The 23,371-nt window shown below is 43.4% G+C and overlaps 1 protein-coding gene across 1 annotated transcript in view; it reads left to right on the forward strand.

Annotated features, from left to right (window-relative positions):
* Positions 1–23,371, forward strand: part of LOC309551115 (putative cation-transporting ATPase 13A4) — a 358,044-nt gene that overhangs the window by 90,130 nt on the left and 244,543 nt on the right. Inside the window, exons 3-6 of the mRNA XM_082251561.1 lie at positions 4,343–4,477; positions 5,527–5,597; positions 5,690–5,770; positions 6,144–6,213. Of these exons, the coding sequence (XP_082107687.1) occupies positions 4,343–4,477; positions 5,527–5,597; positions 5,690–5,770; positions 6,144–6,213 (357 nt within the window). The remainder of the gene's footprint in view (positions 1–4,342; positions 4,478–5,526; positions 5,598–5,689; positions 5,771–6,143; positions 6,214–23,371) is intronic.

Consider the following 23,371-nt stretch of genomic DNA (forward strand, 5'->3'; position numbering starts at 1 on the left):
TATATTTAAAGATATCTCCCCCTTACTGGAAGTATCCAACATCACAGACTGGTGCTCTCCCAGAACACTGTCAGATGCATGTTTCCTACTCATCCCTTCTACCTTAGCGTCAGTGAGTCACTGCAAGTCACAACAAGTTACACCATTACTTTTACATTCTTCATTATTCATCTTTTGGGCTGTGGACAACACATCTGCCATGCATGTGCCTTTATCCGGTATATCTGACTGGAGGGGACCAATCTCTGCATGGGCCAACCTGCTCTTGAACCACTGGTCACTGGCCACTATGCGATCCCTCCATTGGGCATAGCAGATGTTATGTCCACCCCATTATTACACATGGACACTTTGTCCAGTAACGCAAGTACTTCTTCTTTGCACCACTCATTCTAGTCTGTGGTGTGTCCATTATAAGTGATCCCCAACACCACTTCACCTGTTCCAGGAAGCACCTGGGACTCTACAGCAAATACAATACAATCATCATTATACACATCACATTGCAATAACACCCTTTCAACCAAGGCAGGCTATAATATCTCACTTTTACCAACCAGCTCTGGTGGTGCTACTGACACACCCAGCTTTGCACTTTCAGCGTTGGCAGGCTAAATTACCTCCTAACTAACTGCACTACCTATAGGGTGAGTGGACTGCTTCCACAGACTCCACATCATGGTGCAGCCCCCTCAACACCTTGTTCCACCAGAGCTGTCCTGGACAATTTCTGCCTCCAACACACAGAGCACTTGTGGGACCTCCACCGACAACCTTGCAGCTCTGCTTCTGGTTGCCACAGGAGACATCCCACTCCCTCAATTGTTAACATACACATTAACATCAATACAAATTTCAGTATCATCATAATCACCATGATCATCAGGCATGGGTTGTCCTTGCCTTTTAGCAACCACAGCCTGTGTTGCTTAGCACATTACCCATCCTGTTTAAAGGAGCACTCTTCCCAATTTTTATCTTCCATAGCTGACCTGGGGAATCCTTCGCTCCATCACTGTAGGTTTCTGGGAAGTTTCCCTGGCAACTCTGCAGCACATTCTAAACATATTTAGAGCAACTTCAGGAACTTTATATGTACAGTCTGGAGGAAAGAAGAGAACATGATTGAAACCTTTAAATACTTCAAGGGGATGAATAAGGTTCAGGAGGGCAGTCTTTTCAAAATGAAACCAAAGACCAGAACACGGGGACATGACCTCAAACTAATGGAAGGAAAGTTCAAGACTTATCTTAGAAAGTATTATTTTACTGAAAGGGTAGTTGATGCTCGGAATACACTTCCAGCATAGGTAGTGAAGTCCAGCATAGGTAGTGAAGTAATCAACAGTAAATGGCTTCAAACATGCTTGGGACAAACAAAGATCTATACTCAGACATAAAAGTTTACAACCCCCCCCCTCCCCCAAACAAACAACAAAAAAACAAAAACAAATGGGCAGACCTAATTGACTTCTTGGTCTTTTTCCTCTGTCACTTTTCTATATTTCTATGTATCTATCTGTCACTGTCACTAGGGAACATGACAAATGTAGTTTATTGGTCGCTCAGAGTAGCACACCAGAGCTGTTGGAAGTCAATTCCAACACGCTCAGCAGATCTCCCCGCTGGATTTACTCCTACTCCATAGGGATCAGTCCCACAGTTAGTCTTTTCCAACACTGTATTGGTCTTCCTATGTGGCCTTGGGGCAACATTTCAGCCTCTACATACTCTCTGGCACCCCCTGCAGACAAAACAGGATCCTGGTCAATAGGAATGACAGAAAACTTGCATATTAGCTATAGTCCATCCAGCATATTAGCTATACCTCATGCAGGATGCTGGCTGTTGTGCCCTTTTCTCAGGGCCAGCCACTACACATAAGCAGCCATAATATGCGACTCTGCATTTTTCGCACTCACTGGTACTCCCTGCCAGCAAGACAAAGCTCTCATCACTGTTGCCAACAACAGATATGTCTGCGCAGAGCCCATAGCTGGTATACCGACATACACTCATACTTCCTTGAGCCATTGCTTGTCTGGTGCTTTGGCCTCTAGGTGATGCTTCTCTCTCTGCACTCATTGCTGGCATTCCCACTAAAACTGAAACTCTTCTTAACCACTTGCCGACCGCCTCCTGTATATTTACTGCGGCACGCAGCCGCTAACAGGCAAAGTGACGTAGTACTATGTCGCTTGCCAAAGAGCCTGTAGGGGTCGAGCGCGCACTGCCGGAGGCACGCTCCCGCCCTCGCTCGTTCCCTGCCTAGCCAGCGCGTGTGACCGGCAGCTCTGATGGCCGCCGGCCACTTGCAACCTGCCGCAGGAGTGGGAGAAAGACAGACGGCTGATGTAAACACAGCAGTCTGTCATTCTCACTGAAGTAGGCACAGAGGCTATGCGATCCTGCTATATAGGATCGCATGTTTCTGTGGTTACTTCTCTAGCCACCACCCTAACAGTTAGAATCACGCCCCTAGGGACACACTTAACCCCTTGATCACCAATAAAGTTAACCCCTTCCCTGCCAGTGTCATTTTTACAGTAACAGTGCATATTTATAGCACTGATTACTGTAGAAATGTCACTGGTACCCCCAAAAGTGTCAAAAATGTCAGTCAGGGGTCCAATCTGTCCGCCACAATGTCGCAGTCACGCAAAAAATATTGCAGATCGCCGCCATTACTACTTGACCTGTATTGACTGTTGTGTACTGTAGTACTTTCACAGAGAGGCTTATTTTTGAATGCTTACTAAAACAATAAGTAATAGCAAATTAATGGTACTCCCTAGCATAAAAATGTAACTGCTTTTACTTCCTTCAGCACTATCCTTATATATTCTACTACTTTACTCCTCCCTCCCCATTTTACTTGCTCCTACCTATCTCTATTCCTCTGAAATTACCTAACCTTCTTTTTAATATACACTTAATGTGACTGTAATGACATTTTATTCAAGCTACATTCTATATGACATTCTATATGTTATTTACCAGATTTTTGTTTGCAAGAACATTAAATAAGTTTATTATTGGTCGTATGATATTGATATTGTGACCAATGTTAGACCTTCCTTATTCAATGGACATTGTTGGTCCAATGCCTTATATTATCCTGATGGTCAATTTAAGATGTAACAGTTCACTTATTTTTGACTGTTTTCAATGAACATTTTAAATGTTAACAAAAAAAAAAAAATATCCCCGGTGTAGATCCAATGTTAGTCATGATGCCCACTGCCAACCTGAAAAAAAAAAAAGCTCCACTACTGACAAAGGCTTACACTGCCTGACAGCTCTACCACCCCCACCGCCTAATAAACGAAGGGACGATGCCACACTGTGACATCACCGGATAGCCCCGCCCACCCATGACATCGAAATAGGGTATGCTGGATCAGTGACATCACAAGGGAATGGCCACCCAGTGGCTTCAACCGGTTGCTCTGCCCCTTTGTTTATTTAGCGTTTGGAGACGGTGGAGCTGTCATTCAGTGGGAGCCTTCATCGGGAGAGGAGCTTTTTTTTTTTAGTTTAGTTAGTGGTGGCGGGCATCATGATTGACATTGAATTTACATTGGGGACAATTTGTTTTCTTTTTAATAAAGGAATTCAAAAACTTCTTCCTCCTGTGTTGATTTACACTACACTTTTTTTTTTTTTGGTTCAGGAGGGGGAGGCGTTTGCTTGCCCCCCCCCCCCCCCCTTTCCTGACCTGCCGGGCTGTATGCCTGGATAATGGTCTGCTATAGATTTTGGGCTGGACCCCACCCCATCTTTTTTTTTATATTGGGCATAGAGGTTCCCCTCAAAATCCATATCAGACACAAAGGCCCTGGTAGAGATTGGGGGGGGGGGGACCCCGCACCATTTTTTTCCCAGATTTTTTTTTTTGCCAGTAGTTCTTTTCATTACATTCATCTGCCAGCAGGACACCCCACTGACAGCTGGGGACTCATCGGTTGTTAAGGATGCAGCAGCCACATGCTCCTATACAACCAGTACACATTTCTTAAATACCGCATGCCTCGACAACTACCTAATTACTGCATGCATTTAATCATTTATTTCCTTCTGTGGATTATAGCCTGTTCATGCGGTAGTTACCAAGCATTTTCAGCGTTTTAATGGTATAGTACATATATATATATATATGTATATATACAGTTTTAGGATTGCATGCAGTATTTAGGGAACATGTCTCTGAACACCTACATACAGCATGTAATCTGGTTCTGTGAATGGAGCCCAGGATATTAAATAATTACTTGAGAAATAAACTGTATACCAAAAGCAAATTTTTGCTTGTAACTGTATAACTGCCATTCCTTCTCTACAGGGTGATCTTAAACAATACTTAAAAAAACAGGTGATTGTAATCCAACCTACCAATATGGGAGAAACACCCTGTCATCAGCTTATTCAAGATGAAAATTCAGTTGTCAGCAGATCAATAATGAAGCCAGAAGGAAAGGTAAATGTATAGTTCTGAAAGACCAGTCCTCCAAAACTTTGATTTGGATAGGTAGAAGGTTGTTAGCTCAGAAATCCACGATGAGACCTGCCAGGACCCTAATCTCTTCTTAAAAAGTCTGTACTCCTTCTAACCTGCTGCCTTATCTGTAATGTGAAATTAAAGAAAAAGTCAATCAGAGACCTCACTCGCCAGATTCTGTGAGAAAAATTAGTGATTTTTTTTAATGCAAAGGCATCTACAGAAAATTTACAGACAGTAAATATATAGTATATCAGGATGTACTGATTCAAAATATGCTAAATAAAGTGGTTGTAAAGTCACTTCTTACAAATCCTAGAATCCCCAATGTTACAAGAAGATGTGCAGTATGTGTGTTTTTTGTAAAAAACATGCAGCAAAATACCTTATTTTACAGTGCTGCTGTGTGGTCACATGACCTCCTGACACTCTCCTTCCCCCATCTAAGGACTACAGTGGAAGGGGACGAGATTCCCCATTGACATCAGTGGGGAAGAGAGGAGGAGAGCAGTGGAAGGTTGCGTGAGCACACAGAGGCGCTCTGAAATAAGGTATTTTGCTGCATAATTAAAAAAAAAAAAAAAGATACTGCACAGTATATCTTTCTGTAACAGAGGGGATTGCGGGATTTGTGATTAGTGAGGTGGAGGAGATGCCCCACGCACAGACCCAAACTGACACACAGGGAGGGAGGTGGAGAGGGGAAAGGGAAGAGCAGCAGGATGACGGAGGCACATAAACTGACCACATTATTATGGATCATCAGCCATGATTACCATGGTCAGCAAACTAATGGGGACACACAGGAACAACTAGGTATTTTTCAGCATAGAGAGGGACAAATGACACCAAAGAAGCACTATGCTGTATATCCTTCTTTAAAGGAACAGGATCCTTTTTTTAAGGGTTACAACCACTTTAAATGCAATATCTAGCAAGCTATGTTTTTCTTGGTAAGCTGTGTGACCACCTAATTTTTTTTATCAAAATGCAAATAGTACTAATTATTGTGATGTATTATATCATAGGTGCGATGTTTAGACGTTCAAAAAATACGTTATGTTTGGATTGCTTCTATAGGCATGTTTAAGAAGATTGGGTAAGTTGAATGGAATAACAGAGGAAGATGAAATTGTATGTTGTCAATCACATACCTAAGTGAATTCATACCATATGATATTCTTATTCCAGCATCCTAGATGAGTCTCTTTCCTGTGCAGATGTTCACACAAAATATGGTTTTGGTTTAAGGAAGGAAGAACAAGATATAAGGTATATGCATTTAATAAACATAGACAAGCAGGATTTTGAGTGTTACAAAGAATTCTATAAACTTGTACAACTGGCAAAAACTTTCCAGCTATTAGGTCTTTGTTAAAGGAGCCTAATGATTTTCAGCGAGCTTTTCTCCTTTGTGAAAATTAGTGTTCAGTGGTGACTAATACTTAGCTGACCTTTGAAATGTGCAACTCTCCAGTCTGTAGCTCAAGTTTAAATATGGGAACCGGCCTAGGTCAAAACTTCCATGGGTAAAGGAAAACCCAGCTCAATTCCCCTGCTCACTTATCGTCATACAAATCTACAACACTTTTGGCAGAACAAGATGACTCAAGTAAAATGTGTATGTTTGGTTGTATTTTGCCAGACGACAGATCTGTGGATTCAACACAATTACAGTGAAGGTCATCCCAATCTGGAAACTACTTTTCAAAGAGGTAGGATAAAAATGCTTTATTATTTTTTTTTTATTATTATTATTTATTTTGGTATTAGAAAAAATGTGGAAGTTAAAGAAACTTCATTTCTTCAATTGTTTTAATGCTGTGTGTCTTTATCCAAAAGCCTTCATTATGACTGATATCTAATACAGAAGTAGTGTACTTATATTTTTGTGTTTAATATGTTTTCAATGTACAGTGGATAAAAAAAAAGAAATGATGTAGTTATAATCCAATTACCTTTTGTATTTTGCATGTACCTTACCAGATCATTAAGTGCCAGGGGTCTACCAAAATCAGTCCAAGATGAAGGAACATTGGTAGTGCTGATTAATGTAATTTGATTCCATTCTAATAAAACTGTTTGTTATTGTCAACATTGTCAGTGTTTTGCCCTCACAATGTGTTTGAAGTACAAGGCTTGGCAGACAGCTAACTGCCTCCCAATAAAGACTCAGGAGGAAGGGCTAGTAGTTGTAATCTTTACTGAGAATACGTTTTTTTTTTTTTTTGTAAAAAAGCAAAACACAAATTATAAAAACATGCATCAGCATTTACCATTACATTACAAAATGCAAATCGTGACAGGCATGCTACATTACTATTATGGCACTAGCTAGCAGAAAAATGAGGCCTAACTGAAAGAACTCCCTGACAGATAAATCAAACACACATAAAAATGTAGTTGAATAAGTAGAACATATACTAATTAATTAAAAACTAATGGCAGCCTACTTACAGACTTATGCTTCCAAGGCCAGTATTAACCTCCCTGGCGGTATGATTCTTTTGGATTTTAGGTGCTGAAAGCGGTACCATTATTTTGCATGTAATTCTTGTGAATGAGCAGCCCAAACCAACTGTATACATTTACTATATACATATATTACATATGTGTATATATATATATATATATATATATATATATATATATATATATATATATATATATATATATATATATATATACATACATAAAAAGTACAGTAAAACTGCAGGAAAGGGCACTGGGGGGCAATCTAATGTGACTTTTTTTTTATTTTGAAAAGTATCAGTGTGTTTGGTGTGTTTTACATTTGAATTTGCCGCCGGTTCCACCCCCCCTGCGAACGTCACGTCACAGGAGACGGAAGCCGGGGCACGGAGAACCGCCGCTAGACACCGCCAGACACATCGCTGGATCCCGGTGACAAGGTAAGTAACCCTGCTTACAGGATCCAGCGATGCTTCTGGCGGTACCCCGAGTGTGGCTCGGGGTTACCGCTTTTGGCTCTGAAATTTAACCCCGAGCCACGCTCGGGAATACCGCTAAGAAGGTTAAGAAATAGTGGAGCTCTTTTCATGCTTTCTTCACTGCAGAAAAGGATTAGGCAACATGTCTGCTGGGCAGGAAGTGGGTGTAATATACTACAGTTCCTGTTTGTAAGATAAGTAAATATATACTTTAGGGTGATCAGAACAGTCAGGCAAGGGATGATTTCAATATAATAGAATAGATATTCAGGACTGTCATTGAGTGTAGTGATTAGTTGCTTGAACTGAACATTTAACAAAATTCAAGATACATTTTCATACATACATACATACATACATACATATATACATACTTTTACATACATAAATAGCAGAACAGAAAAGAAAAAAAAAAAGACTGATTTTTACATCATTTCAGGATAATATGATCTATACTGTCATATATTGCCCATATAATACGTGCTTGACAATAGGGATGGGCAAAAGGTTCGGGACGAGAATAAGTTTAGCCCGAAAATCGCCCGTGCAGGTGTTCTCTGAACATCCTAATTTTCGCTCAGCAGGATAATCACCCACCAAGCGCACAGTCAAAAGATCGTTAAGAAGTGGGGCCAGCAAGCCAGTCATCGCGTCTTTAACAAAGAATGAGTCATCAGCTGTCAGCGGGCTTCCCTGCTGACAGCTGAATGAGAAATGTATTTTTTTTTCAGAATTTGCTGAAAAATATAAATTAATAGCGTGGGGTCCCCCTTCAATTCATACCAGTCCCTTTGGGTCTGGTATGGATTTTAAAGGGAACCCCAGACTAAAAAACCTACATGGGGCCCCCTTCCAAAATCCATGCTAGACCCTTAAGTCTAGTATGGATTTTGAGGGGAACCCCCATGTCCCAATTTAAAAAAAATTATGTGGGGTCCCCCCAAAATCCATACCAGACCCTTACCCAAGCATGCAGCCTAGCAGGCCAGGAAAGGGGGGGTGCAAGCGAGTGTCCCCCTCCTGAACCATACCAGGACACATGCCCTTAATATGGGGGGGTGCTCTGGGGCAGAGGGGCTCTGCCCCCCCTCCAAACCTTGTCCCCATGTTGATGAGGACAAGGGCCTCCTCCCCACAACCCTGGGTGGTGGTTGTGGGGGTCTATGAGCAGGGGGCTTTTTGGAATCTGGATCCCAGGCCCCCCATGTGAATACTACTCATTTGCCAAAAAAAGTGTCAAAAATAAATAAAAACAGTACAACAGTTTTTGACAATTCCTTAATTTAAAAAATAAAAAACAATGTCCCCCGATGTAGATCCATCATTAATCACAACACTCACCTCACCCCCTTGTGATGTCACTTAACAGTGCATGCTGGGTCAGTGATGTCACAAGGGGGTGGGGCCACCAGGTGACATAACCAAGTAGTCCAGCCCCTTACCTATTTGAGAACTATTTCAGACAGAGGGGGCTTCCAGATTCTGATAAACCCCCTGCCCTCAGTCCCCCACAATCACCGCCCAGGGTTGTGGGGAAGAGGTCCTTGTCTCCATCAACATAGGGATAAGATGCTTTGGGGGCAGATCCCTCCTGCCCCAAAGCACTCACCCCATGTTGAGGGCATGTGGCCTGGTATGGTTCAGGAGGAGGGGGCACTCACTTGTTCACCTCCTTTCCAGGCCTGTCAGACTGCATGCTCGCATAAGGGTCTAGTATGAATTTTGGGGGGACCCCACACCATTTTTTTATTTATTTATTTGTATGCATTGTGGGGGAGGGGGGGCATTCCCTTTTTTATCTTCTTTTTTTCACCAGCAATAGCTTGCAGCCACAAGTTGATTTAAATTTAGTTTTTTCTCTTTACAAATGTCAGTTTTGCTGCAGCAGGTTCTATATATGGTACAGATGCGCAACTTTACAGGCAGAATAAGGGTACCCCCCCCCCCCCCCGGCACTATATGTAGAGGAATTTTTAATTTTTATTGTTTCCATTTAAGCATACTTAGATCATTGCTCCTTTAAAAAAAATATTTTTGAAAATACATTTTTGTACTGGTACATGTCCCCAAAGGCAGTACCCAGGTCCCCATACCCTTTTTATGGCTAATAACTTGCATATAAGCCTTCAAAATGGGGGCCTTTGATTTTTCATGTTTGGGAGTTCTGGTGCAAATCAAATCAGGGGTTGTTGTTTTTAGAAAACTATAAGCTATTTGTAGTGATCAGTGAAACAGGCAACATTCACCCAATTAAAGTCTATTGGAGCAGAATCATGCTATTATTTGTGGCTCCAATGGCAAAATTACAAATACTATAAATCACATGCTTGGAGGATTCCTTCAGTCTGCACATGAAGTTGCACACCAATAAAATGTCATCCTTTAAAAGAGACATTGAAAAAACTATTGCTAAATGTCAGATCTGTCTTTTAACAATGGCATCACCCAGCTTTCCCATCCTGTTTTAAGACACACAGCAGACAGTGGGAACCTGTCATTTGGAATAGGAGTAGTGGTAAGAAAGTCATTAGACAATACTTGTGATTTACAGCATGCTGCTTCTACATAACTGGAAAATGTGATTGATTTGGGGTTTACAACATAGAACAATATATATTTTTTTTTAATGAAATTTTTTTAAATAGTGGACTTTTTTGTTTACTAATTATATATTTTTTTGTTGATGAGCAACAAGAGGTAGTGTATATAAGGGGGACTGATATTTTATTCTTGTTATACTGTCCTCCTTGCAAGGTACAATGCCAGTGTTGAGGGCACATGGCCAGTGCCATCTTAAGAGCCTTATAGGCCCCTGGGCAATGCAGTGCACCGGGGCCCCCTGCCTACACAATCACCCACGAGAATATATTACAAGAGAGTACAACTCCCTGGAGGATATACCTTACTATATACATATTAAAGGGAACACTATATACTACAAGAGTCTCTTGTAGTATATAGTGTTACATGTAATATGTATATAGTAAGGTATATACTCCAGGTAGTTGTACTCTCTTGTACTATATATTGGTCCCTGTAATATGTATATAGACTATATACTACAAGAGAGTACAACTACTACCTGGAGGATATATACCTTACTATATACATATTACAGGGACCAATATATAGTAAGGTATATCCTCCAGGACAGGTAGTTGTCTCTTGTGTCGATGGAGAGAGAGTGACAAAAACAAAGAAAATCAAGCAGCCTGGGTGGAAGAGGGGGTAAGGAGGAGGGGGGCAGGAGGGGGGAGGAGAAGGTGGAGGACAGAGTAGGGGATGCCATCATAGATTTGAGGAGTTTAAGGACAAGTCTATATACACACAGTGTACATACACAGTCAATTAAACTCAATATGTTTTTGTGTGTTCACTTACCTCCAGGCACAGCACCAGGGCTCTGCTCCCAACAGCTCTCTCTCTCTCTGTCTCCACTCTCCAGGGAGGCACAACAAGCCCTGCCTCAGCGGTGTCTCCTATCCATGCTGTCAGTGTCACTGTCTGACATGACACACCACTTCAGGACAGCAGGTATGCGGGCTCAGGCTGTCCGTGTAACTTGCAGCATGGACGATCGTGGGAGGGACCAGGCAGGCACCACAGAGTCTGGGAGAGACAGACAGGTCACAAACTGTGACCTGTCTGTCAGTGTATCTGATCATAGAGGTGTGGGCTGCCTCTTTCACTGGAAGGAGAGGAGGAGAGAGAGAGTGACTTTCAGGAGGAGAGAGAGAGTGACTCATTACTGTCAGTCAGGACAGATGAGTCGGGCAGTGTATTTCTACAGCTGCGGCGCCTCCACACTCAGTACGGGCTGTACAGTAAAGGAGGCGGCGGCGGGAGAGTGTGACGAGAAGCAGCCCTGGCTACACTATAATCTAGTAATCTGGATTCTGGCCTGTTGGGGGACAGTAATTGCCACCATGTGTGTGGGGCCCCTTGGCAAGTGGGGCCCCCGGGCAACCGCCGGGTATGCCCATTGGAAAAGACGGCCCTGCACATGGCCTGGTATGGTTCATAAGGGGTTACTGCATGCTCACTGTCCCTCTCTTCCTGACCAGCCAGGCTAAATGCCTGGAAAAAAATAGATTTTGGAGGGGAATGTAAGCAATTTTTTTTCTGAAAGGGGCAGCACACATTGTACTAGTGTTGTGTACTAATGTACAAAGTGTACTGTTCCTTGAAAGCTTCACCCATTCCAGGCCACATGGGTAAAGGGTACATAAAATGTAAAATGTAAATAGTTAATACAAACTGACACATTGTAAAGAGATTGTTATTAAACAAGCCAAAAGAATGGATTTACCACAATGTAAATCCAATGCCAATCATGGCATCTAATTACGTAGATCCATTGCTAATCACATTGAGAGATGTATGAGAATATGATGCAATGGCTATAATGCCACACTGCTATTCCTGTGATGGGGAACCAGTCCAGTGCCGGTGAACCCGCGTGACATTGTAATTTACATTTGGTAGAGATACCGCTGCTAAATGACAGACTTTCAGCTCCAGGAGCTAAACGTTTTTTCATTTCTAAGTGAGAATGACAAACATTACAAGATTTACTTGCACTTGTTTGAAATGGTGCATAGCCAATATTGCATACAACTTTCATCATAAAAATAGGTGTGAAAAGGAACTCTGGAAGAAACCAGTCCGTACACACTAGCAGCGCTCACTTGGACGATATGGACATAAAACCATAAATATTAAATATATGCATAGATATATAGAACCATATAAAATCATAAAAATCACTTTGTCTTAAAATAATAACTCCACTTAAAAAACTGGACTGAGGTATGTATAATTCATCAAAAATTCATGAAAGTTCATAAAGTTCATAAAAGTTCATAAACTCGCCCTCCGTAGAAGTCCGGTGTGACGAAACATGTAAGGGCGTGAGCACGCAACCATCTGCTGTCACAACGGAGGTCTGAGATCGGGTCCCCGCAGGCTGTGATTGGCGGTGAGTCACTGAGGCTTCAGATGTCCACGTTGTTCAGGTTTTACATGCCGATTGTATTCTGTTTCATTGTGAGTGCTATTTTATGGGGATTGGGGAAATAAAGCATCAGTGCATTTGCGGAATTACACTATTGGCCCCCTTTTTCTTTGCTTCACATGTTTTTAAATTCAACTGGTTTCTACCTATACTGCTGAGGTTCAAGTTCAGGAGTTCTGTATTGGAGATTCTGGCTGAAGTAGTCTGCAGACACACAGATTACCTTAACCACGGAGTGGATACCTCTAAATTTTTGACAAGGCTATCACATGTCCATGGTCCGGTGAGTGTTCACTACCAAGGGGGACACGGTGTGGAGGTGTGGTGATGGTGGCCCAGGAGTAGTCATATTTACACCGTGGGATATTGTGGTCTAGTCCAAGATCTCAAGATTGTTTATGAACTTTTATGAACTTTATGAACTTTTATGAATTTTTGATGAATTATACATACCTCAGTCCAGTTTTTTAAGTGGAGTTATTATTTTAAGACAAAGTGATTTTTATGATTTTATATGGTTCTATATATCTATGCATATATTTAATATTTATGGTTTTATGTCCATATCGTCCAAGTGAGCGCTGCTAGTGTGTACGGACTGGTTTCTTCCAGAGTTCCTTTTCACACCTATTTTTATTCTGATTTTGGTTTATAGTAGCTGCTATCCATTATATTCAGGTCTATCACATTAGCGCTGGGTGAGTGGGAGATTATTATTTCTTACTCCTTTGTCAATACAACTTTCATCGCCTGCTCATCTGATGTGCAAATATATGCAGTTAAAGGTCTCTTCCCTTTTCTAAAGGGGAATGATAACTGTACAATCACAGAATTCTACAATATGTATTTGCAAATAGTGAGTAATATACAGTATGGCTGACCAGGGGGGCTGAAACTCCAAATTACTTTTCCATAAAACATTGATGAAAAATTAGCTTGCCAGATACTAAAAAACATTTTACCATCATCAGAATAGTAAAAAAAAAGAAACAATTTTTTGTTGTTTATTGTGACAATCACGTGACTACAAAAATGTACAGTTACCAGAGGACACATTGTGCTTTCAGAGGCCTTGCAGTTTTCATAGAAAAGAAGTAATGAATAAAACAAAACAAAAGACCACATTGTTAGAAATAGGCATGGGCCGAACACTCCCCATTCGGTTCGCAGCAGAACTCCCGAACAAGGGAAATGTTCTAATCCGAACAGCAAACCCCATTGAAGTCTAGGGGAGCCAAACAGGAAAGATATCAAAAGTGCCCATTTTGAAGGCTTATATGCAAGATATTAGCCATAAAAAGGGTATGAGGGTCTGGGTACTGCCCTGGGGGACAAAAAAAAAAATAAAAAATTTGTTTCAGAAGCAGTGATTTTAACCACTTGCCAACCACCTGCCGCAGATTTACTGTGGCAGGCTGGCTCGGCTGCGCAAATTGACGTAGGGGCACATCTGCTTGTGGAAGCAGCCCTGAGGGCGAGCACGCATTGGCGGCAGCATGCACCCACCCCCACTAGGTAGCAGGGATGCCGATGCACAGTACCGGTGCCACTGATTGCCACCAGGCACCTGCGATCGCTCCCTGCTGAGAGAGGAGGATGGTCAGCTGTTGTAAACACAGCTGACCTTTGTTCTCTCTGAAATAATCACAGAGCACCTGTGATCAGGGGAGGGCGGACAGCCTTTGGCCTGGCGGGAAAGTCCACTCAAGTGGCCCATTGAACCACGAATCAGCTCACCATCCATGCCCACCTGGTTTTATAACGGATATTATGTTATGAAGCAAGACAAACATGATGCAATTTGGTAACATAACTTAATGTTAATAGCAACAAAGGAGGTTTAACAAAAATACATGACATCATGTCAGGAGGGGCCTAGGAAGCTAGAAAAACAGTATTTCTCCTGCTCTTGAGTGGCCTAGGAAGCGCCTGTCAGGCAGAGATCACTCTACCTGACAGGGAAGTGACTGTGTTAGTATGGTGCTGGCCGGGTGCAGGAGCGCACTCTGCACACTCATACTGCTCTGATGCAGCTTTGCAAATATAACATTGTGTAGCGGCGAACGGCAGCTGTATACAATGTCTGGCCCCTACATTAATCCAGCCCAGAGTGCAGCCTTTTTGAGCGGCATCAGAGTAGCCCAGGGGGCGATTGCCACCCTGCCCCCCTTCCCAGTCCTCCCCTGCCTGTGATCCTACTATATAGGATCACAAGTCTCTATGATCATTTCACAAGTTCCTCCCCAAAAGTTAGGAAACGCTCCCCTAGGCTCACAACCCTTTGATCACCCCTAGATTAACCCCTTCCCTGCCAGTGTCATTAGTACAGTAACAGTGCATATTTTTAGCACTGATTACTGTAGTAATGTCACTGGTCCCCTCAAAAGTGTCAAAAATGTCAGTTAGGGGTCTGATCTGTCCACCGCAATGTCGCAGTCCCACTAAAAATCGCTGATCGCCACTAGTAGTACTAGTAAAAAAAAAAAAAAAAGAAAGAAAGAAAAATTATATAAATATTTACTCTAGTTGGATAAATTTTGCGCAAACCAATCAAAACACGCTTAGTGCATTTTTTTTTTTCTATTTAAGGAATTGTCAAAAACTATCCTGTGTGTTTATTACTTTCTTACACTTTTTTAGTAAATGAGTATAGGTACTATGTATACCATACCCATTTACATGGGGGGGGGGGGGGGCTGGGATCTGGAGGCCCCCTTGTTAAAGGGGGCTTCCAGATTCCGATAAGCCCTTTGCCCACAGACCCTGACAACCACAGCCCAGGGTTGTCAGGAAGTGGCCCTTGTCCCCATCAACCTAGGGCTAAGCTGCTTTGGGGTGGAGGGGGCAGACTGCCATCCTGTCTGCTTCTGGAAAGATTGGCAGGTCCCAGTAGACACCAGGTCCGCTGATTGGCTCCCTCTGTGTGCAATCACAGTGGGAGCTGTTCACCGACGGCGCATGCGCCTCAGACCCAGACAATAAAATCATGTCCAGGTACTTGATTTTGCGCTAAAGGGCTGCCCTGCTGTAGTATACAGTGGGTACGGAAAGTATTCAGACCCCCCTTAAATGTTTCACTCTTTGTTATATTGCAGCCATTTGCTAAAATCATTTAAGTTCATTCTTCTTCCTCATGAATGTACACATAGCACCCCATACTGACAGAAAAACACAGAATTGTTGACATTGTTGCAGATTTATTAAAAAAGAAAAACTGAAATATCACATGGTCCTAAGTATTCAGACCCTTTGCTGTGACACTCATATATTTAACTCAGGTGCTTTCCATTTCTTCTGATCATCCTTGAGATGGTTCTACACCTTCATTTGAGTCCAGCTGTGTTTGATTATACTGATTGGACTTGATTAGGAAAGCCACACACCTGTCTATATAAGACCTTCCAGATCACAATGCATGTCAGAGCAAATGAGAATCATGAGGTCAAAGGAACTGCCTGAAGAGCTCAGAGACAGAATTGTGGCAAGGCACAGATCTGGCCAAGGTTACAAAAAGATTTCTGCTGCACTTAAGGTTCCTAAGAGCACAGTGGCCTCCATAATCCTCAAATGGAAGACGTTTGGGATGACCAGAACCCTTCCTAGAGCTGGCCGTCCGGCCAAACTGAGCTATTGGGGGAGAAGAGCCTTGGTGAGAGAGGTAAAGAAGAACCCAAAGATCACTTTGGCTGAGCTCCAGAGATGCAGTCAGGAGATGGGAGAAAGTTGTAGAAAGTCAACCATCACTGCAGCCCTCCACCAGTCGGGGGGCTTTATGGCAGAGTGGCCCGACGGAAACCTCTCCTCAGTGTAAGACACATGAAAGCCCGCATGGAGTTTGCTAAAAAACACCTGAAGGACTCCAAGATGGTGAGAAATAAGATTCTCTGGTCTGATGAGACCAAAATAGAACTTTTTGGCCTTAATTCTAAGCGGTATGTGTGGAGAAAACCAGGCACTGCTCATCACCTCTCCAATACAGTCCCAACAGTGAAGCATGGTGGTGGCAGCATCATGCTGTGGGGGTGTTTTTCAGCTGCAGGGACAGGACGACTGGTTGCAATCGAGGGAAAGATGAATGCGGCCAAGTACAGGGATGTCCTGGACAAAAACCTTCTCCAGAGTGCTCTGGACCTCAGACTGGGCCGAAGGTTTACCTTCCAACAAGACAATGACCCTAAGCACACAGCTAAAATAACGAAGGAGTGGCTTCACAACAACTCCGTAACTGTTCTTGAATGGCCCAGCCAGAGCCCTGACTTAAACCCAATTGAGCATCTCTGGAGAGACCTAAAAATGGCTGTCCACCAACGTTTACCATCCAACCTGACAGAACTGGAGAGGATCTACAAGGAGGAATGGCAGAGGATCCCCAAATCCAGGTGTGAAAGACTTGTTGCATCTTTCCCAAAAAGACTCCTGGCTGTATTAGATCAAAAGGGGGCTTCTACTAAATACTGAGCAAAGGGTCTGAATACTTAGGACCATGTGATATTTCAGTTTTTCTTTTTTAATAAATCTGCAACAATGTCAACAATTCTGTGTTTTTCTGTCAGTATGGGGTGCTATGTGTACATTCATGAGGAAGAAGAATGAACTTAAATGATTTTAGCAAATGGCTGCAATATAACAAAGAGTGAAAAATTTAAGGGGGTCTGAATACTTTCCGTACCCACTGTATATGCGTGGGAAGGTCCAGAAGCTGTTAAGGATGCCACAGCCGGCTTCGTGGCCCCGCTCCTTAACAACCAGCCTAAACTGCACCCTGATTGGGCAAAGCTTTGCCCAATCAGGATGCAGAATGCACTGTGCAGCGCTCAATGTATTGCAGGGTGATCATCAGGGCAAACGCCCGGCGAACACCCTGCAAATTCAGATGTTCAGCGAATGGCCAAACAGGCAAATGTTCAGCCTAAAGTCCTGCTCGACCAAGCCATTTGCCTATCCCTAGTTAGAAAATTTTCTGAAATAGGAAAGCATGAATGCTCTCAGCCATGAGCCAGTTTTAATACCTGTATGCAGTACAAGCTATTGTTAAAATTTAAATATCTGCATTATTACTTTTTCATTTTTTCTTTTCTGCTATTTAAACAGTGGAAGTGTTAAATAGGATTATCCAGTATTTTAGTCCATCTATTAAAAGAGTAAAACAAAGACAGAGACAGCAAAGACAAATCAATTTATTATATAGATGCTACTTTTTGCATCTTTCATCCCGTGTGAATGCCTTAAAATTCAGTATACCATCTCAATTTAAATTGTACCTAAAGCCATTTTTTTTTGTTTTGTTTGAGCAGAGAGGAGAAGGATTGGAACACCTGTCAGTTTGTTTTGCAATCTGTGCCCCTGTTAGGCTTCATATACACATAACCTATTATGACCACCGGCCACGGGAAAATGCAAAATGCTGCAAAAAAATGCAACAATTTTACCACGATTTTGCTACATTTTGCGGCCGGAAGTCAAAACTTTCCTATTCTGAACGCAATTCTTACACATGCAGGAGAGGGAGGTTAAGGGAGGTTGAACCTCCCCTTACTGCAGCAGATCCAAATGATCCTCACAGCCTATGTGTACATGGACACATAGGCTTCTATGGAGTTGAGTTTAGGAGCTTCGGCAAACAAAATGGCAAAAGCTCCTAAACTCAAGTTTAGGAGCTGTAGTGTACATGATGCCTTAGGGAGATTTACTGTACATTCTCTATATTTCCTGTTTACCATTATCCAAACTGAAAGTAAAAGAAAATCCCACATTTTTGATTGACATTTACCCTAATAGAGGGGACATTTTCCAATGAGGACACTAGTTCTGATGACCCAGGTGACACACCAGGATTCCCTTAGTTTGGAGGGATTACCTCTGACTTACCCTTTTGGTTATGGGACAGGAAGTGAAGGAGCACAAATGGCAAAAAAAAAGTTTTGTCTTTAGTTTAGTAACAGGGGTGGGGCTTAGTTCTGCGTGGGAACCTTGAACAAAAGGGGAGGCTTGTTTCCAAAGAGACAGTAAGAGCTCTCCTTTGCAAGAAGTCAAAATGTTGTGTTTAATGTAAACCTGATATAAGAAGCTCCCCTGGCCTCCCCTGGAAAAATTACCTAAGAACATATACACTGCTGTTAATTTAGATACTAAAAAAAATTAAAACTGGTTTACTCTAGGATACCAGTGGGATTTACAGTATATGACTGTTAGGAAAGTACAGTCTGATTTTTTTATAAAAATGCAGAAACTCTCATTTTAGACCATTGTTCTGCTTAGGTGTTTCATTTTTAACTTGTGTGTTTTTAGAGTAGGTTTTTTTTTATGTTTTTTGTGGCTGTTTTTTTTTTATATACATTTTTAATTTTTGCATACTGTCACTTTAAAAACACTTTTACTTTTTTTTTGCTGTTTATATTTTCTTTCTGTGAAAAGAAAGTAAAAAAAAAAATGATGCTACAGAGTGGGCATTTAAGCTTCAAGAACAGGTCCAGGACAATTGAAAGAAGGTTCCTTAAGTGTTTGTAACATTGGGTTGGCATATGCTGCCAGCCCCTCTTGTATTTAGTTATAACACACTATGCAAGTGTATGTGGAAAACAAAGTTTCTAAATACCATTATATTCAGATATCTTCAGGCCGGTCACATGACTCCTGGCCTCTCTTCTGGTCCGATCCAGGAGTCGAGATCTCCCGCTGATGTCAGACGGGAGGTCACGTGACCGCTGTGCTGGTCGCTTGGCTCCTCCCTTAGATGGGGGCAGAGAGCAGCCGAGAGTCACATGACCGGCCTGAAGCTATGTGCAAAAAATGGTATTTAGAAACTTTGTTTTTCACATACACTTGCATAGTGTTTATCGCTGAATACAAGAGGGGGGTCTGGCAGTAATTTTTATTTTTAAATGTTTAAATCAATATTAATCGCCTCAATACTGGGCACTTAAACCCCCTTCCTTCCCAGACCAATTTCCAGCTTTTAGCGCTGTTGCATTTTGAATGACAATTGCGCGGTCATGCAACACTGTACCTAAGCCAAATTTGTGTCATTTTTTCCCCACAAATAGAGATTTCTTTTGGTGGTATTTGATCACCGCCAGGTTTTTTCTTTTTTGGTGCACAAATAAAAAAAGACCGAAAATTTTGAAAAAAAAAAAAAGTTTTTTTGTTTAGGTTATAAAATTTTGTAAATAGATATGTTTTTTCCTGCACTGATGAGCACTGATGACGCCGCACTGACAGGCACTGATGAGGAGACACTGATGGGGTGGCACTGATGGGGTGGCACTGATATGCAGCACTGATGGGCACTGATATGTGGCACTGATAGATAGCACTGATATGCAGCATTGGTGGGCACTGATAGGCAGCACTGATGGGCACTGATAGGCAGCACTGATGGGGACTGATGGGCACTGATAGGCGGCACTGATGAGCACTGATAGGTGGCACTGATGGGTGGCACTGATCGGGAATGATGGGGGGCACTGATGGGCACTGATAGGCAGCACTGGTGGGCAATAATGGGCACTGGTGGGCGGCACTGATAGATGCCAATAAAGGGCACTGGTGGGCAGCACTGATAGATGGCATTGGTGGGCAGCACTGATAGGGGAGCACCACTGGCAGGCTCTCTGAGCCCTGTTTGCCATCCCTGGTGGCCATGGTGGGCATCCCTGGTGGTCATGGGTGGGCATCCCTGGTGGCTCTAGTGGCACCCCCTCCCCCCCAGGGCTGCACTGGTAATCAATCATCTAATTACCAGCACAGACCCCCCCTGTGATCAGTGAGTAATTAGAAATACTCACTGATCACCCCAGCTGCAAAATCAATCCTCTTCTCTTCTCCTCACTGACAGGATCTGTCAGGAGGAGAAGAGATCGAAGCCGTTACAATGGCTGTATTGACATTACATGACGGCTGTGATTGGACACAGCCGTCATGTGATCAGGAGGGCCAATCACAGGGCCCTCCTGCCGAGTCTTGTTGCTCTGTGTCCTAGGGACACAGGCACATTGAGATCGCGCCGCTGCGTTCCGGAACGTCCGATCAGAAGGAGGAGACTCCCACCCGGCCGTATATTTACAATGGCCCGGGTGGGAGGTGGTTAATAGCTGCAGAAGGGGAGGTGCAGTTCACACACACAAACACACACAGAGCTGACAGGCAGGGAGGGGAGGAGGAGGAGGAAATAGGACAGAGCAGATGACAGAAAACGGAAAATTGAATACTCACCTTTCCGTAATTTTCCTTTCCTGGTGCCTATCCATGGCAGCATACATATGGTGGTTGCTCCGCCCTCAACCAACCCACAGGACCTCCTTAACTCTATAAAAGTAAGAACTGCCCCCCCCCCCTACACTATTCTTGTAACTAGACTCAAAAATGCAGATTACGTAAAGGGAGGGCGTATGCTGCCATGGATAGGCACCAGGAAAGGAAAATTACGGAAAGGTGAGTATTCAATTTTCCGTTTTCCTGGTGCCTCCATGGCAGCATACATATGGTAAATAACTCGCTCATAGGGAGGGATACTGCACAGAAATATAGTTTATTAGGATTCACAAAACCACCAATTGCAGCGCTTTCTTCACAAAATCACGGGAAGTTAGAGCAGCTGGATCCAGGCTATAATGGACCATGAAGGTATTGAATGAGGACCGACTGGCTGCACGACAAATTGTTTCCGGAGAGACATGTGCTAGAGCTGTCAAAGAAGAGGCTATCCCCCGCGTAGAGTGAGCATTGATTGCTTTAGGCACTGGAAGACCGCTAGCCCGATAAGCCCTTTGAATCAGACGTACGATCCAACTTGCGATAGTTCTTTTTGATGCTGCCAAGCCCTTTCTACCTCTGTTTGGAATGATAAATAGGCGTTGCTCCCTACGAAAAGATTGCGTTAAATCAATGTACCGGCGTAGAGTTCTTGCAACATCCAGTTCATGCAACTTTGATGTAGTTGGATCTTCTTCAAAGGCTGGGAGAACCCATTCCTGATTAAAGTGGTAGGTAGTTGGCACTTTAGGTATGAATTGATGGATTGGTCGTAGGACGACCCTATCTGGGAAGAACGTAATATATGGATCTTGAGCACCCAAGGCTTGAATTTCAGAAACCCTACGGCCTGAAGTGACCGCTACGAGGAAAACTGCTTTAAGAGTAACATCCTCCCAGAGAACAGTCCTCAGTAGGAGCAAATGGCGGTGCTGCTAGAGTATCCAGCACCAAGGGTAAATCCCACTTCGGGTACAATGTTTTTCTAGGTGGTCTTAACCTCAGTACTGCCTTCATAAACCGCTCTATCAGAGGATGTAAGGCCCATCTGATGTCTGTCAGAGCTGATAAGGCTGAAACTTGCCCCTTAAGGGTATTGAGCCCCAAACCTACATCCAGACCTTTCTGTAGAAATAGTATAACGTCCTGCACAGCTGGTTTCAATGGATTAAACTTGTTGGATTCGGCAACTTCTGAAAACTTCTGTCATACTCTGTAGTAGGAGCTATTTGTGGACGATTTTCTGGCTTGGAGCAACGTCTGGGTTACCTCATGAGAGCAACCTAATCCTTCAACCTCTTCCTTTCAACTTCCAGGCCCTCAGATCCAGGATTTCTGAATGAGGGTGGATGTAGTCCCCCTGCGACAGGAGACCGGGAATCTTCGGAAGGACTAGAGGGTTGCAAACAGACAGCTGGGTCAACAGCGTGAACTAAGGTCTTTTCGGCCGATAGGCAATCACCGCCAGGATGGTCACCTCCTCCCCTGTTAGGTGTTGAAGGAATCTGAGAATCAGAGGGGTAGGAGGGAACGCATACCCGACTCGGAAGGACCACGGTTGAACTAAGGCATCTATTCCTGCTGAATTCTGGGCAGGGTATCTTGTGAAAACACTAAGTGCTTTGGCATTCTGGGGGGATGCAAATAGGTCCCACTGAGGACTGCCCCAGTGTTGACAGATCCACCGAAACACACAGTTGTCCAGGGACCACTCGTTGATGAATTCCCTGGACAGGAGATCCGCCAAATGATTCTGGGAGGCTGGCAGATACGCTGATCGGAGGTTTACAAGGTTCTCCTCGGCCCATGCTAAGATCGGGGCCACTTCGCGTGACAATGACCTGCTGTGGGTCCCCCCTTGGTTTTGGACATAGGCTACCGCCGCCCTGTTGTCCATACGTAACAGGAGGGAGTTGCCCGCGAGATGAGGTGTAAAGTGCAATATAGCTTCCCAGGCTGCCCTCAGCTCCAGAATGTTTGATACTACATCCTCCGAGTCAAACTGCCATCTTCCTTGGATCAACTGGTCCCTGAAGTGTGCCCCCCAGCCCAACCGACTTGCATCGGTTGTAAGCGTGATCCATGAGATGGGGCCAAGATGGCAATGATTTTGAAGGTTGGGCAGCTTCGTCCACCACCATAGGCTGGACTTCATTGATACCGTGATCAACACCTCCTGGGAAAGGGACCTCCTTCTCCACTGGGATAGAAACCCCTGTTGAAAAGCACGGAGATGCCAGCGGGCCCACTTTACCATCGGGATACGTGAGGAAAATGTTCAGAGGAGACTCAGACACTCCAATGCCGACATGGCTTTGCTCGCCAGGGCCTTCTTCACCTTCCCTGTGATTATAGGAATCTTCTCGGGTGGCAGTGACACTGCCCTCCTCTCTGTGTCGAACAGTGCCCCTAAGTATATCATCTTTTGGGCTGGAGTAAGCTGGCTCTTCGAGTGATTGATCAGCCATCCGTACCTCATCAGTGTGTCCAAGACTTGTTGAACATGGATCTTTAGGAGTTCTTTGTCCTGCGACAGGATGAGAATGTCGCCTAGATAATGTAAGACACGGACCCCCTTCTCCCGGAGGGGTGCCAGCATTGCCACCAACACTTTGGTGAAGGTTCTGGGGGCTGTGGATATGCCAAAAGGCAAACACT

Source organism: Pelophylax lessonae, assembly GCF_965119305.1.
Source record: "Pelophylax lessonae genome assembly, chromosome: 3".
Taxonomy (NCBI): domain Eukaryota; kingdom Metazoa; phylum Chordata; class Amphibia; order Anura; family Ranidae; genus Pelophylax; species Pelophylax lessonae.